At 43.1% G+C, this 18,251-nt stretch overlaps 1 protein-coding gene across 2 annotated transcripts in view; it reads left to right on the top strand.

The window, feature by feature from the left end:
* Positions 1 to 18,251, top strand: part of LOC137433718 (neurobeachin-like protein 1) — a 330,189-nt gene that overhangs the window by 249,786 nt on the left and 62,152 nt on the right. For both annotated transcript variants that reach the window (XM_078783219.1, XM_078783217.1), the window contains 3 exons: positions 8,369 to 8,478; positions 15,993 to 16,110; positions 16,208 to 16,305. In XM_078783219.1, the coding sequence (XP_078639345.1) occupies positions 8,369 to 8,478; positions 15,993 to 16,110; positions 16,208 to 16,305 (326 nt within the window). The remainder of the gene's footprint in view (positions 1 to 8,368; positions 8,479 to 15,992; positions 16,111 to 16,207; positions 16,306 to 18,251) is intronic.

Here is an 18,251-nt window from a genome sequence, read left to right as displayed (position 1 = left end):
CCTATCTCTCCCGTCGGTATGTCCTAAGGGTATTTTATTTGAAAAAATTTCGAATTTATTAATTTTTATTTTTGGAATTTTTTATTATTATTATATATACTAGGGCATGCCCGTACTATATATATGCCCGTACTATATATCTATCTAAAATTATATCCCCCCCCTCTATTTACATGAAATGTTTTGGTTCATTCGCAACGCCAAAGCGAACGGCGAACGGCTTGCGAGTACAGTGACAATCCCCCCCCTCTATTTACATGAATGGTTTGGTCCATTCGCAACGACCACAGAACCCCCCCCCTCTATTTACATGCAATGGTTTGGTCCATTCGCAACGCCAAAGCGAACGGCGAACGGCTAAATCGCCATAGCTCGGTAAGTACTTGTCCGATTAATTTCAAACCTTGAAAAGGCACATCCTCGGGTCCCCAGCAATATACCTGGCAAGTTTCAAGTATATCGGACCGGTAGTTGTCGAGAAATCGTTGTCGCATACATACACACACACATACACACAGAGATTAATGGAATTATAGATAGATTATATATATATATATATTATATATTATTATATATTGTTACGGATTCGGGGTTCGGCGCTCCCCTTACCAAGGGGGGTTAATCCCCTTGTCCTTTAAGCTGGCCGTTCCCCCAACCCTAGAAGTTATAACGCTCCTTCCTGTCGGGAGTAGCCAGGGTGATTGGTCAATAAAGTCCCAAATACCTGAGTGCTACCCCTGGCCGTGAAGCAGGGAGATGACTCCTGCTTGGACCGCGGACAAGATGGAAATTGCCGAGCGGTTTAGCAATCCGAAGCCCGAGCCGTTAGCAAAAGACTAACCCGATTCTGAGCGATTGGCCAAATCGTGCCACTGGTACCCAATGGGGAAAAGACAAAGACGATCGGATGAGAGAAAACCAAAAGGTAAGGAAAGAACAAACATGATTTATTACTATACTATACAATAAAAGAGGAAACGAAAGAAGGGCATGTACAATAAGAAGAGGAAGAAGCAGACACAGGGCAACCTTACACAGTCTTAATTACCACGCCCAGGACAATACAGACAGACTTACACGAAAGGGGAATAGCAGGAAGGAGGAGAAGGTCCAGGTAGATGGCAGGGGAGGAAGGTCCGGGCAGATGGTTCAGGCGTTGAGGTCCGGCTGATGGGGGGGCTGACGGGATGTTGAGGTCCGGGCAGCCATCAAAATGATGGCTCCTGAGTAAGGGGAGGGAGCAGGGAAATATATTCACTGTAACAGGTGTTGTTAAAGCCGTTTGTTTAAGAGCATTGGGATGCCAAAAGGTAACGGGGGAAGTGAGATACTGATGTCTGCATGAGGATGGCAGAGTCGGCCTTCGAGACTCATGTGAGTTGTGTCTGGAGGCAAGGTTCGGGAGGGAGTGTGAAGAAGGAAGGACAAAGGGTTGTAAGGGTGGTTGGCCTGCACTGGGAAGAGTGTGACAACGAATGGAAAGTTGTGGCTTTTATTTAACAAATTGTGCTAGGTTGCTACAACACAGGTTGGGGCATATATATATATATATATATATATATATATATATATATATATATATATATATATATATATATATATATATATATATATATATATATATATATATATACATATACACACACATCATTATAATAGAGCAAACGTATATGGTTCACTATGTATGTATGTATATATGCGATGACAACGTCTTCTTTTTCTTCAAATAAAGTTACCACCCTCTTAATTAACCCTCTTAATTGCGTTAAGACTGCTGAGACCCCTCAGACCTTTGATGACCCTTTAATTCCTCCAAGACCCTTCAGACCACCAAGACCCCTGAAGACGCAAAATACCCTGAAGACCCCCAAAGACCCCAAATACCCTTCAAGGCCCTGAGGCTCAAAAAGACCCTGAATACCCGAAGACCCAAAACACCCCGAAGACCCAAAACATCCCAAAGACCCAAAACACCCTGAAGACCCAAAACACCCCGAAGACCCAAAAGACACCGAAGACCCAAAAGACACCGAAGACCCAAAAGACACCGAAGACCCAAAAGACACCGAAGACCCAAAAGACACCGAAGACCCAAAAGACACCGAAGACCCAAAAGACACCGAAATGGTCAAAGATGCCTACCCCTCTGAAACGACGTGTGGTGAGGAGCGCGGAGCGCGCCGAGTCACGCTAGTTATTATAATAGAGCAAACGTATATGGTTATGTTTGTCTGTTTGTATGTATGTGTATATGCGACCAAAATGTCTTCTTCTTCTTCAAATATAATAAACACCCTCTTAATTATGTTTAGCCTGCTGAGACCCCTCAGACCTTTGATGACCCTTTAAGTCCCCTAAGACCTTTAAGACCACCAAGACCTCTGAATACTCAAAATACCCTTAAAGATCCAAAAGACCCCAAAGATCCCGAAGACCCAAAACACCCCAAAGACCAAAAATACCCTTAAAGGCCCTGAGGCTCAAAAAGACACTGAAGACCCAAAATAACCAGAAAACCCAAAGCACCCTGAAGACCCAAAACACCATGAAGACCCAAAACACCCTGAAGACCCAGAGGAACCAAAGGACCCTTAAGACTCAAAAGCTCCTGAAGACCCAAAAGACTCTGAAGACCAAAAAGACACCAAAATGGTCAAAGATGCCTATCCCTCTGAAACGACATGTGGTGAGGCGTGCGGAGCGCTCCGAGTCACGCTAGTATATATAAAAGGAGACGAGTTTCTCCCTCCATATTGCCTTATTCTGAAGAGTCTCTGCTGTTGTACAACAATACAAATGGTAATGTTGGAAAGGTAATAATCTATTTACTTGGTTGGAAAACTAATACTGTCATCGATTTGCTTGGAACAAAATGTGTTCGTTTAATTACATTTACTTACCTGTTTCAAAAGCCCATGTTTCCATGATTGAGGAAGAAGAGGTGGGACCCTTGAACTTTAATGTAGCGTTTTGAACGGTAACATTTATGATTCTACTAGTATTATATAAAGCCCCTTCAAAAATGATGGGTTGGAACGGTTTTTGAAGGTACAGCCACATGAGCATGCCAAAGTCTGAAGTCTGGGCCTAGTGTCAGGTGTGCTGATATCATTTTTATCTGTTAGACATCCTACAGACGTAAATAAACACTCGTTTTATTCTGCGCACATTGTACATCGCGTGCAGCAAATTTGACCTCCCTGTACCTTGTGATTTAAAAAATACCGCTTCTGTACACCGACTTTGAGGCTCAGTTTGCAAGCCACCGTCTACAATTCCAATGTAAGAGGCATAATTACTCTTCTTTTGGGTCTTCGGAGTCCTTGGGGTCTTTTGAGTCCTCTGGGTAATTTGGGTCCTTGGGGTCTTTTGGGTTTCCAATGTAAGAGGCATAATTACTCTTCTTTTGGTTGGAGTCCTTGGGGTCTTTTGTGTCCTTGGGGTCTTTTGTGTCCTCTGGGTAATTTGGGTCCTTGGGGTATTTTGGGTATTTTGGGTCTTCAGTGTCTTCAGCATCTTTTGGGTATTCTGGTTCATCGGTGTCTTTTGGGTCATTTGAGTCTTTTGGGTCCTCGAGATCTTTTGAGTCATTCGAGTATTTTAGGTCCTCGATCTGGATATTTGGGGTAATGAAGGGTCTTCGGGGTATTTTGTGTCTTAGGGATAATTTGGGGTCCACTGGGTCCTCATGGTCTTTAAGGGGCTCTGGGGTCTTTTCATTCTTTTGGATTGTTTGGGTCTTTAAGGGTCTACAGGGTAATTTGGGTATTCGGGGTCTTTTTGGTCTTCTGGGTCTTTTCGATATTTTCGATCTTCGGGGTTTTTTGGGTCTTCTTGGTCTTTAAGGGTATTTTGGGTTTTGGGGTATTTTTTTTTATTTTTATTTTTTCCCCAAGATCGAGGCTCGTGTAAGAGGTAACATTAATCACAAAAAAAACGGACTCACAAAACATACAATAAAGGGAGCGGTAGACAGGATGGGGAGAGAGAGGGAAGCACACAAGTACAACAGCGGAGAACAGGGACATCAGAAGATCTGTGGGAGGGAGAGAGCTTGGGGGGAGGAGGCATGGGAAGGGGGGGGGGAGGTATAATACACATGGACACTGCTCGGTCTTCCAGGAAAGAAGTCGGTATTTCAAAAAAGTGGATCTGGGGTGAATTGTGAATTAATGGGGATAGAAAAGATCAAGGTTCTGAATAGGGGAAGATAAGAGTTGGTGGTGAACAGCTGTTTTAAAGACCTGGAGGGAGGAGTGGGATTGAAGAGAGTGTGGGAGTTTGTTCCAGAGGCGGGAGTGAAGAGGAATGAAAGAGTGAAGGTGAGCAGAGAGACTTGATCTTGGCAATTTCACCAGAAGAAGGTTGCTGGCAGATCTTGTATGACCTGTAGGAATATTTGGGGGACAGAGCACAGATAGAGCTGGGGGAGCTGTTTGTCTGTTTGTTTGTGTCTGTCACACACATAGTCTGTTTGAGAGCTAGGCCGGATAGGAGTCGGTGGAAGACAGAAAGACCACCGATCTACCTGCCTGTGGTGAGTGAGTGAAAGGCCCTCACAATCAGCTTCATCGCGGGAGATTCCAATGGTTCTGAAAGCTTTGGTTTCAACAGCGTGAAGCCGAGCTAGGTGTGAGGCAGGAGCACCATCCCAGAGGGGAGAGCAGTATTCCATTGAGCTGCGGATGAAAGCCTTGTATGTGGTGAGGAACTCAGGTGTTCCAAGGAAGGAATTTGCACGATGGAGGATGCCCAGTCAGCGACTAGCTTTGGATGCCAGCTTGGAAATGTGGTTTTCCCAGGAAGGATCATGGCAGATAGTGAGACCCAAAAGCTTAAGTGACAGAACTTCTTGGAGAGTATTGTTGAGAAAGTAGATGGGAGGGTTGTCCAGTCTTTCTTTTCGGAGAGACAGAGTAAGAGTGTGAGATTTGTCAGGATTGAAAGACATGTTCCACTTGTTTGACCAGTCTGTGATTTTGTCCAGGTCTGCAGAGAGTGAGGAGCCTGCAGACTGCCAATCTGAGTTGTATATTTTGGGGTCTTTTTGGTCTTTTTGGTCTTCTGGGTCTTTTTGATCTTTTCAGTAACTGGGATCTTTTGGCTCTTCAGGCTCTTTTTGGTCTTTCAGGTTCTTTGGGTCCTTTTGGTCTTCTGGGTCTTTTTGTTCTTTAGGGTCTTTTTGATCTTTTCGGTCTTTGGGGTGTTTAAAGGTCGTTGGGGTATTTTGGGTATTCGTGGTTGTTTGGGTCTTTAACAGTCTTCAGAGTCTTTTGGGTCATCAGGGTCTTTGTGGTGTTTTGGGTCTTTAAGGGTCATTGTGGGCTTTTGGGTCTTTAAGGGTCTTGGGGTATTTTGGGTCTTCAGGGTCTTTTTGGTTTTTGCGGTCTTTTGGATCTTTAAGGGTCTTGGGGTATTTTGGGTTTTCAGGGACTTGTTGGTCTTTTAAGTCCTCTGGGTCGTTTTGGTCCTTGGGGTCTTCTGGGTCTTTTAGGGTATTTGGGGTATTTTGGTTCTTCAGGGTATTTAAGGGTCTTTGGGAGTATTTTGTGCCTTCAGGGTGTTTATGGGTTTTCAGGGTCTTTAAGGGTCTTCGAGGTCTTTGGAGTCTTCATGGTCTTTTGGGTCTTTAAGGATCATGGGGCCTTTTGGGGTTTTTGGGTCTTTGGAGTATTTTGGGTCTTTAGCAGTCTTCAGTGTCTTCGGGGTCTTCAGGGTATTTTGGGTGTTTGGGGCCCATTGGGTCTTCAGGGTCTTTTGTGTCTTTGGGGTATTTTGGGTCTTCGGAGTCCTTGGGGTCTACTGGGTCCTTAGAGTATTTTGGGTCCTTGGGGTATTTTGGGTCCTCGGGATTGTTTTGGTCTTTTGGATCCTTGGGGTCTTGTGGGTCTTCAGGGTAATTTGGGTCTTCCAGGTATTTGGGGTCCATTGGGTCTTCAGGATCATTTCTGTCTTTGGGATATTTTGGGTCTTTGGGGTCCATTGGGTCTTCAGGGAGTTTTCAGTCTTTGGGGTCCTCAAGGTATTTTTGGTCTTCATGGTCTTTTGGGTCTTTAACATTCTTCTGGGTGTTTGGGGTCCATTGGGTCTTCAGGGTCTTTTGGGTCTTTGGGTCTTCGGGGTAGTTTGGGTCTTCGGGGTATTGTGGGTCTTCCGGGTATTTTGGGTCTTCGGGGTATTTTGGGTCTTCAGGGTATTTTGGGTCTTTGGGGTATTTTGGGTCTTCTGGATCCTTGGGGTCTTCTGGGTCTTCACGGTCTTTTGTGTCTTTAACAGTCTACAGGGTATTTTGAGTATTTGGGGTCCATTGGTTCCATTGCGTCTTCGGGGTCCTCAGTCTTTTAGGTCTTTTAACCGGTTGACACACAGGTTCAAAGATTTCCCCTTAAACCTCCCCACTCAAATCCCTTCGAAAGCACGACTCAAAGCCTTTAAAACCTTTCTTTATGAAGACACACACACACACACACACACACACACACACACACACACACACACACACACACACACACACAGACAGACAGACAGACACACACACATACACACGCATACACACACATACACACACATACACACACATACATACACACACATACAATCATACATACACATACTGTTACGTATTCGTCACTTCCGTTGTGGTTTTCATCCACTGTAAACATTTTCGATTCCATGTACTATTATTGTTGTCAAAAGGTTTATTGTTTATGAACTGTTTTCAAAAGGTGAAAAAGTTAGTTTTAAATGAAACCGGAACCGGACGACGAAGAAGAGGTGGAGGAAAAGAAGGCGGAGCGAGTGGAGTCGGACAAGAAGCATAGTCGCTTCGAGGTCGAGAGCGAACATTGGCGAGCAAGAGTCACGAGTGAACTTTTGGTTTCCCAGGAAAGGGATTCCTGCGACAGAGTTGTTATCGCTGTGACAGATCAACCTGCGTGTCAGGTTTTGCGGTCGATTCCGAAGAGAATCATTGGACTGCCGTTATGTCTCGAGTACGGCCGTCGGCCATTTTGACTTGCACGCTTTGTGCGTCGAGCAAGGTTTCTTTGCTTTGCTTCAGCCTTTGCGCGTCGCGCAAGGTTTTTCTTTGCTTCACGTCAGCCGTTTTCACCGCTTTCAGACGTATCTGGTGTGTGTGTGTGCAACGCGGATATACCTAAAGGTAAATCTGAGGTTTGCCGACTGCGGGCTGTGGAACGTCCATACCCGAGGGTGTGATTTCCCAGTCGCCGGGAGGGCGCCTTTGCACAGCTTTGGCAGCCGGACTGTAACTGCCAACCAAACGGGATTCTGGTCTCGATTGGACATTGATCTGTCGATCGCTGGAGCGGATCGACTTTGGCTGGAAGCCGGGGAATTGAGCCATTGGGAATCTTCTTCTTTTCGCTCACTTGGAGCACAGTGAGTTATATTGTACGAACCTGATGGTACCATCATAGGAATGACATACTATTTGTTGTTCAATTGATTACTATCGTTTTTGTACTGTTATTCTTGTGTGATCTTAATACAATACCTGTTGGTTTGTAACAATTGGTGTGGCTTCACCATTAATCTTTGACATACAGAATAACACATTTTTCTGCCGTGACTCCTCTCTGGGCTCGGAGGTACACCGTGACCAGGGGGTTTGGGAGGAGCACCTAACAATACACACACACACATACACACACACACACACACACACACATACACACACACATACACACACATACACACACACATACACACATACACACATACACACACACATATACACATACACACATACACACATATACACACACATACACACATATACACACACATACACACACATACACACACATACACACACACACACACACACACACATACACACACATATACACACACACATACACACACATACACACACATACACACACATACACACACATACACACACATACACATACACACACACACACACACACATACACACTTTTACATGGTAGATGACAGCAGGAACCCTATACAAGGAGATGGGAGGAGCGCACAAATAACAGCCACAGCCACGATGACAATTACATGTTATAAAAGATCCTTTTCCATGTGTTTTACCTCATTTACATCCTCATTGTCACTTGCACATAGACATGCAATATGTCTGTGAAGTACAACATGCTGTCTTTTGATTAAACCCGCAGTGAAGCGACGGAAGACATGCACATAGACATGCAATATGTCTGTGAAGTAGAACATGCTGTCTTTTGATTAAACCCGCAGTGAAGCGACCGAAGGCATGTCTCGTGCCTTTTATAGTCCAACACCGATTGTCTCGTGCCTCGTGCCTTTTATAGTACTGTAGTTTTCAGTTTCCTCTGTGATGTTCTGACATTTTTTACAGCATTCAACCTGGGGACGCTGCAGTTGTCTGATGAGGTGGTGGATGATGTGGTCCTACCGAAGTGGGCCAAGTCTCCAGAGGACTTTATTAGAAAACACAGGGATGCCTTGGTAAGAGGTTCACCCTTTCATTGGCTAAAATTTGCACCGTCAGGGCATTCCTTGGGAATTATATCATTGTTCCTATAGAAATCAATGGGAAATTAATTGAAGTTACGTTTTTACTCTCTGCAGAGGAGAGGGTATTGCATTAGAGTCCGTTTGTTTGTTTGTCCGTACAGAATAAATGTGATTTTCTCTGCAACCGTTGGTCCGATTGACAGGAAATTTTCACCATAGGTGCTCCTCCACCTGTATAATTTTTTCATGATCATGTGGTATGGGCACCATCTTGGAAAAACGGAAAAACTTTGCACTTCTACAGTCACGTGAAAAAGGAAGTACACCCCATGTAAAGTTTTGACTTTTTCAACATATTTCAACATACAGCTATTTGATCTTCATTTCAACAATATTGACAGATAAAGGTGATATAATATAACAAATATCATGAAACATTTACATTTTGTAGTCCATTGTATAATTTAAATAAACATAAATGCAAATTTTGCATGTGGAAAAAGTAAGTACACCCTTGGCTCTAATAGGTGGTATTGCCCCCTTTGGCAGAAACAACCTCAAGTAAGCGTTTCTTTATAACTGTCTACCAGTCTCTGACATCGACTGGGAGAAATTGATGCCCACTCCATGTAGAATTATTTCAGCTGTGCGATGTTTGAGGGGTTTCTTGCATGCACAGCTCGTTTCAAATCCCCCTACACCATCTCGATGGGATTTAGATCAGGGCTTTGACTTTTCCATTCCAGAACCCTCCATTTCTTTCTTTTCAGCCATTCCTTGGTGGATTTACTGGTATGTTTCGGGTCATTGTCATGTTGCAAGGTCCACCTTCGGTTGAGCTTCAACTTTCCGACAGATGGCCTCACATTATCCTCAAGCACCCTCTGGTACAATGAAGAATTCATAGTGGATTCTATGATGGTGAGCTGCCCAGGCCCTGATGCAGCAAAGCTGCCCCAATCCATAATATTTCCACCACCATGCTTTACAGTTGGTATCAGGTTCTTGTGGTCAAATGCTGTCTTTGGTTTTTGCCAAAAATGTCTTCTGGTACTGTGGCCAAATAGCTCTACCTTTGACTCATCTGTCCAAAGCACATTGTTCCAGAAGTGCTGGTCTTTGCCTAGGTGTTCATTGGCAAACTTTAGTCTTGCCCTGATGTTCTTTCTGGACAGCAAAGGTTTCCTCCTGGCACACCTCCCATGTAGATCAAATTTGTTCAGCCTCTTTCTAATGGTAGACTCGTGCACTTTGACATCAACAGTGGCAAGAGCTACCTGTAGGTCCCGTGATAACATTCCGGGGTTCTTAGAGACTTCTTTCAGCATCTTGCGGTTTGCTCTTGGGCTGCACTTGCTGGGGCGGCCTGGCCTGAACAAGTTGGCAGTTGTTTGGAATCTTCTCCACTTGTAGATGATCTTCCGGACAGTCGAATGATTGATTTTCATATTGTTTGGATATCTTTTTAAATCCCTTCCCTAACTCGTAGGCATCTATAACCTTCTTTCTGAAGGCCTCAGAGAGCTCTTTTGATCTAGGCATGGTGACGCCACACACTTCAACAATAAAGAGCAAACCAAACTAAATGTCTGATGTTTAAATAAGACAGGTTCCTCCAAGATCCTCTCTAACGATGTTCTAATCATTTGCACCTTAGCTGGTGCACCTGATTCTAATTTTAGGTATTTGAAATTGTGATAAATGTAGGGGTGTACTTACTTTTTCCACATGCGAAATTTGCAATTATGTTCATTTAAATTATACAATGGACTACAAAATGTAAATGTTTCATGATATTTGTTATATTATATCACCTTTATCTATCAATATTGTTGAAATGAAGATCAAATAGCTGTATGTTGAAATATGTTGAAAAAGTCAATACTTTACATGGGGTGTACTTACTTTTTCACGTGACTGTATATCTCCGAAAGCGCTGCATAGAAAAGAACTCTCCATGGGGATAACATGTTAATGATGATGTCATTGGTGCCTCCATTATGACGTCCTAATTCAACAAGTACAACAAAACTTCATGGGATCAAGATGAAATTTATTGAGCGTCATCTTGGGATAAATTGGTGGAGGAAAAAAAAAATCAATGATTATGTCATCGGTCAGGTGGTTCAGGCGCCATATTTGTTTTAACACAACAGCCTTAAAAACACTAAAAACACACCGGCGATGATCTACTATCTCTGATTGCTCTTTCTTGTTACCCTCGCCAGAGGAGAGAGTATTGCATTTGAGTCCGTTTGTTACTTGCAAAATCGAAGATTTTTCAAGTATATTGGTCGGTTGCGTTTGTGGTTATGTCTGTCTGTTTGTTTGTTACTTGCCGGAAAAGATTCCGTCAAGTATGTTGATCTGTTGGTTTGTTACTTGCCGGAAAAGATTCCGGCAAGTATATTGATCGCTTGGTTTGTCTGTCTGTTTGTCTGTTTGTCTGTTTGTCTGTTTGTCTGTCTGTCTGTCTGTCTGTTTGTTTGTTCGCAGTACTACGTCTACACCGTTGCACGTAGAATCGCCAAACTTTACACACATATTTGTCTTGCCTTGGAATAGACTGTACCCAATTGATGACGTCATCGGTCACGTGGTTCGCCCGCCATCTTGGAAAAACCGAAAAACTTTGCACCTCCATATCTCTGAAAGTGCTGAATATAAAAAATTGAGACATGGCTCATTGTAAAGAACTCTCCATGGGGAATAAAATATGTTAATGATGATGTCATTGGTGCGTCCATTATGACGTCATAATTCAACAAGAACAAAACTTCATCCGATCAAGATGAAATTTCTTGAGCATAATCTAGGAATAAATTAGTTTAGATAATGATGACAACATAGATGATAGTAAACAAATAATGATGACGTCATTGGTCACGTGGTTCGGCCGCCATATTTGTCCAAAATGGCCGATAAAAAAAAAGTATATTCCGGCAAGTCCTTGGTCTCTGACCGATTTTTCATCTGTCTGTTTGTCTGTCTGTTTGTCTGTCTGTGTGCAGCACTACGTCTACACTGTTGCACGTAGAATCGCCAAACTTTACACACATATTTGTCTTGCCCTGGAATAGACGGTGCCCAATTTTTAACTCTCTCGGCCCAAGGCCTCCATTATGACATCATAATTTGATAATTCGACAAGTACAAAACTTCATCCAATCGAGATGCAATTTCCTGAGCGATATGACGGCATAAACTGGTGGAGAAAAAAAAAAATGATGACATCATCGGTCACGTGGTTCGGCCGCCATCTTGGAAATACTGAAAAACTTTGCACGTCTATATCTCCAAATGTGCTGAATAGAAAAAATTGAGACATGGCTCATTGTAAAGAACTCTCCATGGGGAATAAAATATGTTAATGATGTCATAGGTGCCTCCATTATGATGTCATAATTCGACAAGTACAAAACTTCATCCGATCAAGATGAAATTTCTTGAGCATCATCAAGGAATAAATTAGTTTAGAAAACAAATAATGATGACATCATCGGTCACGTGGTTCGGCCGCCATTTTTGTCCAAAATGGCCGATAAAAAAGTACATTCCGGCAAGTCCTCGGTCTCTGACCGATTTTTCATCTGTTTGTCTGATTGTTTGTCACCGGCCTACAGTTCACAATTCTAAACCGATCGTCACGAAACTTTACCAAATTGTACAGGTCGTCCCAATTGAGAAGCCTATTGTTTTTGGGGTCAAAAGGTCAAAATAGGCCAATGGTCACCAACTTTGCCAACTTTCTAAAATCCTCAATTTTCATCCGATTGACTTGAAATTTGAAGAGGTCTTGCATATCAGATCACTGAATTCAACCACCAAGTATATTTGATGTCAACATCGGCCAAAGCGTCAACATAGGCCAAATTTCTAAAATCCTCAATTTTCATCCGATTGACTTGAAATTTGAAGAGGACTTGCACATCTGGTCACTGAATTCAACCACCAAGTATTTTTGAGGTCAACATAGGCCAAAATGTCGACATAGGCCAAAAGGTCAACGTAGGCCAAATTTCTAAAATCACCAATTTACATTTGATTGACTTGAAATTCTAAGAGGATTTACATATATGGTCACTGAATTCAACCACCAACTATTTTTGAGGTCAACATAGGCCAAAAGGTCAACATAGGCCAAGTTGTTAAAATCCTCAATTTTCATCCGATTGACTTGAAAATTGAACAGCATTTGCACATTGAGTCACTAAATAGGGAAACTAACTATTTTTGAGGTCAAAAGGTCAAAGGTCAACTCAAGGTCAACCTTACAAAATCATTTTTCATCTGAAAAATCGGCACTTTTCTTCCTGCTGACCCGAGCTTTGATCAAGATTGTCAATTTTAATCTTGATGAAATGGACAATTTGCTGTATCAATGGAATTTATTTTCTTGGGGGTGGGGGGCGTATTTTGCAAGTTTCGTGCTCCGCATAACGTCTTCTTGTTTGTTTGTTTTTCTGTCTGTTTGTCCGCACAGAATAAATATGATTTTCTCTGCAACCGTTAGTCCGATTGACAGGAAAGTTTCACCTTAGGTGCAACTCCACCTGTATAATTTCTTATGATAATTATGACGTCATTGGTCACGTGGTTCGGCCGCCATATTTGTTTTAACACAAAAGCCTTAAAAACCAATGAAAATACATCCTTGCGCGGGTTTGCAATCTCTGCTCTTTTTGTCCCCCGTCGCACCGCGGAGCGAAAGGGGGACTATGGTTTTCACCTCCGTCCGTGTGTCCGTGCGTGTGTGCATGCGGGCGTGCGTGCGGGCGTGCATGCATGCGTGCGTAAGCGAAGGACCGCATTCTAATTTGGTGTGTGGGTGCAACCCACGTCAAAATCCAAGATGGCCACCACCATGTTTGTCTGAACCTTGTGAGATGAATATCTTGAAAAATAAGCGAAGTACCAACTTCTAATTTGGTGTGTGGGTGTATCTCGGCATGCGGAAGAACGCTATTGAAAATTGGGTCGCCACGTCAAAATCCAAGATGACCGCCACCATATATATGTCTGAACCTTGTGAGCGAAATATCTTGAAAAATAAGCGAAGTACCAACTTATAATCTGGTCTGTGGGTGTATCTAGGCATAACGAAGAACCCTATTGAAAATTGGGTCGCCACGTCAAAATCCAAGATGGCCGCCGCCATGTATGTCTGAACCTTGTGAGCGGAATATCTTGAAAAATAAGCGAAGTACCAACTTCTAATCTGGTGTGTGGATGTATCTACGCATAAGGAAGAACGCTATTGAAAATTTGGTCGCCACGTCAAAATCCAAGATGGCCGCCTTGCATCTTCCACTTTGTCAACTCGCATCACTTCACCGACGGGGGACATAGGCATAACGCTTGTTCTTGTTTGCTTTGTGGCACATACTTTTGTGTATGAATGTAAGGTGAAAATATCGATAAATAAGAAAACTGCATTTTATTTTTCCTTTTAGAAAAATCTGGTTTTGAGTAGATAGCCACACATTAATAACATATGCAAATACATGAGAATATTGGACCACTGCCCCCTCCCTCCCATTTTCTCAGTCTGTTCCATATACCCCTCTCCTTCCCTCCTTTTACTTCTATCTCCTCCTTTCTGTTATCACCCCAATGTTCCCACACTTCCTTCACCTACTTCATCATTTATCCCTCTCTTCCTTTTCTCAATTTAATTTTCTCAAAGCACCCCTTCCTCCCCCAGCTTGGATGTAACAAATATCACCTAACCTTCATTATCACTGATTGCTTCCATGGAAGCGGTTTATTTCTTCCATGGAAGCTGTTTATTTCTCTCTGCTCACCTTCACTCTTTCATTCTTCTTTTCTCCCACCTCTGGAACAAACTCCCTCACTCCCTTCAATCCCACTCCTCCCTCCAGGTCTTTAAAACAGCTGTTCACCACCATCTCTTATCTTCCCCCATCCAAAGCCTTGATCTTTTCTACCCCCGTTAATTCACCCCAGATCCACTTTTTTGAAATACCGACTTCTTTCCTGGAAATCCAAGCAGTGTCCATGTGTTTTTTTTACCTCCCCCCCCCCCCCCCTTCCCATGCCCCCTGCCCCCAAGACCTCTCCCTTCCACAGATCTCCCAAAATCCCTGTTCTCTACTGTTGTACTTGTGTGCTTCCCTCTCTCTCCCCATATTGTCTCCCGCTCCCTTTATCATATGTTTTATGTGTCGGTTTGTTTTTATGTGATTCATGTTCGCTCTTACATGAGCCTCGATTCTGTATTAAAAAAAAAAAATTTGTACAAAAAGCAATGTTCACAGAGGAGCAACATTTTCTTTTATTCAAACTTCATAGTAATGAGGACAAAATACTGTGAGAAACGTACACTGTGTAATGAGGTTTCTTGCAGCACCGATGACATGAAAAATCAAAAGCAGAAATCAATCATAAAGGATGCGAAAAATAAGAATCAAATAATAGGGCAAGAGATAAGGGCGATAAAAAATTTTGGGATTTGTGTTTTAAACAAACATTTTCAACAAAGCAAGTGGTGGAACAAGTACCATATTTACCTCTGCCACTACCACAGACGTTATGTTTTCACCCCTGTTTGTTACTTGCCGGAATAGATTCCGGCAAGTATGTTGGTTTGGTTTGTCTGTCTGTCTGTTTGTCTGTCTGTTTGTGCGCAGTACTACGTCTACATCATTGCATATAGCATCACCATACTTTACACACATATTTGCCTTGCCCTGGAATAAACTGTGCCCAATTTTTAACTCTCTAGGCCCAAGGTCAAGCTCAAGGTCACCCAAAACGTGAAAATCGTTAGATTTTAATCTTACAGCCGCCATGTTGGTGCTCGCCCTCACTGCGATGCGAAGCGAAACACGCCTCAGAGCTGTCACATTCACAATTGCTATGTCGTATGTACTCCCGATACGTGTTTCCCTCATTGTAAAAACTACCTGTTAGCTTATACACCGCCCAAATAGCTATGCTGGCTATGCTGCTAGGTATACACCGCCGGCAAGAGTATACAATATACATGTATAGATTTCAAGAGTATACATGTATAGATATATATTTCCCGCCATTTTGAATCAAAATGGCCGATAAAAAAGTACATTCCGGCAAGTCCTCGGTCTTTGACCGATTTTTCATTTGTTTGTTTGCTTGTCTGTGAGCAAGATAACTCAAAAAGTTATGGACAAATTCGGACAAAACTTGGTGGATGGGTTGGGTAGGTGACAAGAGAAAGCCGATTAGATTTTGGTTGAGGTGCGGATGCAGATCCAGCCTATTAGTGGGATACAAAACGTAAACTGTTCAGCCTGGCAGAGGTATGTGCTTTTCTAGTTGGGTGCATGGATTTGGCTACAAAAATATTGACTGCTCAGATGGATGTAGTTGTCAACACGCGGAAGGTATGAACTGACAGAAATCAGAGCAATGCTACAATTTCTTGCTGTAATAAGAGTTATTTCCTCCAGCCAGATATGAGTACTTTGAGTGAGATTGTAATCGAAGGCATTTTTTCTCATCAGGAATCTGAGCATGTATCGGCACACCTGCATGAGTGGATTGACCTCATATTTGGATACAAGCAGCAGGGTGCAGAGGCAATCAAAGCACAGAACGTTTTCTATTACTGCACGTATGTAGGTATGTCTTGCCCTGTGGCTACGCTTGTGATGTCATAACTCGTCCCCATCCTGCTTCGACTTTGGGGTCATTACTAATGCTTAGTTTTTTGCCACAGGTGCTGTGGATCCTGACAATATCTCCGATGAGATGGAGAGGAAAGCACTTGAAGGGATGATCAGCAATTTTGGACAGACTCCTTCTCAGCTGCTTAAGGTATGTGCAGATATATATATATATATATATATATATATATATATATATATATATATATATATATATATATATATATATATATATATATATATATATATAGTCTTATTTCATCCAATTCTCCAAAATACACTGCTTAAAAAGATTTTTGCTATGTTAGTTACAATTGTAACAACATCTTGAGTATATTATGTTTCAAGTAGCTGATCTGGTATTGTAGGAGCTGTGCTCCCACGTAATCGGAAGAATGGACGCGACAAAAAGCTGGAATTCGTCCGAGTTTCTTTATTGAAACAAAACAACTCGGGTACTCTGAAAAGCCCGTTTATCGGGCAGCAATATATATACACACATTATCCCGGAGCGTTTGCCCGGGAAAGGCGAGAGGGGGCGTGGCCGGGCGGCCTGGCAAGTCGAGGGCGGGCATGCCCGGGCATGCCCGGGCGTCCTGGACGCGGCCTGGCAAGTCGAGAGCGGGCATGGCCGGGCGTGCCCGGGCATGCCCGGGCGTCCCGGACGAGGCCTGGCAAGTTGAGAGCGGGCCTGCCCGGGCATCCTGGACGAGCCCGGCATGGTGATCGCTCCGCGTCCTTGGTAGGTGCAAGGCGATTGTGTAAACCCAGCGGTAGCCGCTACAGTATGAAGATTGTAATGGCATTGGCAACAAAAATCAATGATGCACACAATCTTTTGACAAGTTTTAATGCATTTCACAAGCTCGGCCTTTGCACCAATGGCGTAACGTTGGATGGACCAGCTCATTGTGAATTGGTCAAAACAGCTACCCAATTGGTTTTAGAGATTGTGTCCACAATGACCTTGATTGGCGTAATAAGCAAATCCTTCTGCAACATTGCTAAAGTGATCCACCTCTCCATGTGAGACATCTGTGAATCAAAATAACAAAGACAGAGCTGGCTGTACACACGATAGAAATCCTGGGGGACTATACGTTTGTTCTCCGTCCGTCCGTCTGTCTGTCCATCCATCTGTCCATCCCACCTATGGTTTCTGCACCTTTTTCCTTACCATTTAACACATTCAACTGAAACTTGGTGCATGGCTTTATAATGATAAGATACAGAACAGGTTGGAGGTTCTGGGTGTTTCTCCAATTTTTCACAGAGTTATGCCCTTTTTGAACTTAGAAAATACCGGTATTATTATACATGGATCAGTTTTCAGCTGCCCTGACTCCACCCCACTGTTTTACACCCATTGGCTGGACAGCCAGCCTGACTCCACCCCAAATGAAGCAGTACAGATTGGCAGGCCTTAGGCCGGCCTGGGTGTTCATCCATGGCCCAGTGCAATTGGAATGATCCCAGGTATGTGACCATGATGTATTATATATGTACATAAGCCAATAAGCCATACACATGTTTTTGCTTCATGTATGTACATTTCATGTATGTACATACATGTACGTACATTTCATGTATGTACATTTTACTTCATGTATGTACTTATCCCTGGTGTTGGGCTAGCGGCTAGGGTGCCGGCTTAGGATCCTAGGATCCTGGGTTCGAATCCCGGTCTAATCGCTGAATTAACGCCAGGGGGGTTGACTCAGCCTGTCATCCTTCCGAGGTCGGCTAATTGAGTACCAGTTCACTGGTAATGCCCTGCTTGTCGTTAAAGGCGGCAAAAAGGGTTGGCGTCAGGAAGGGCATCCGGCCGTAAAACATTGCTTCAAAAAGGGGACCGAAAAACAACAACAACCACAGTTCCCGAAAAAGGCCAACCCCCGCTTGCGGGGAAAAATGGCCTCTAAAGGTGGTTTTTTTAATTTATTTTATTTATGTACATTGGGTTATTTTTATTATTTTCAGCATCAAACGCGGCATTGTACACCGCCCAAATAAAGGGATGTGTTTACTGGTGCAACATTTTCCAGACTTTTTCCCCTTACCCTTTAATATATTGAACTGAAACTTGGTAGGGGACAT

Source organism: Myxine glutinosa, chromosome 1, assembly GCF_964187855.1.
Source record: "Myxine glutinosa chromosome 1, kmMyxGlut1.1, whole genome shotgun sequence".
Lineage (NCBI taxonomy): Eukaryota > Metazoa > Chordata > Myxini > Myxiniformes > Myxinidae > Myxine > Myxine glutinosa.
Note: the sequence above shows the minus strand (reverse complement) of the source record. Positions and strands in the feature narration are given on the sequence as shown.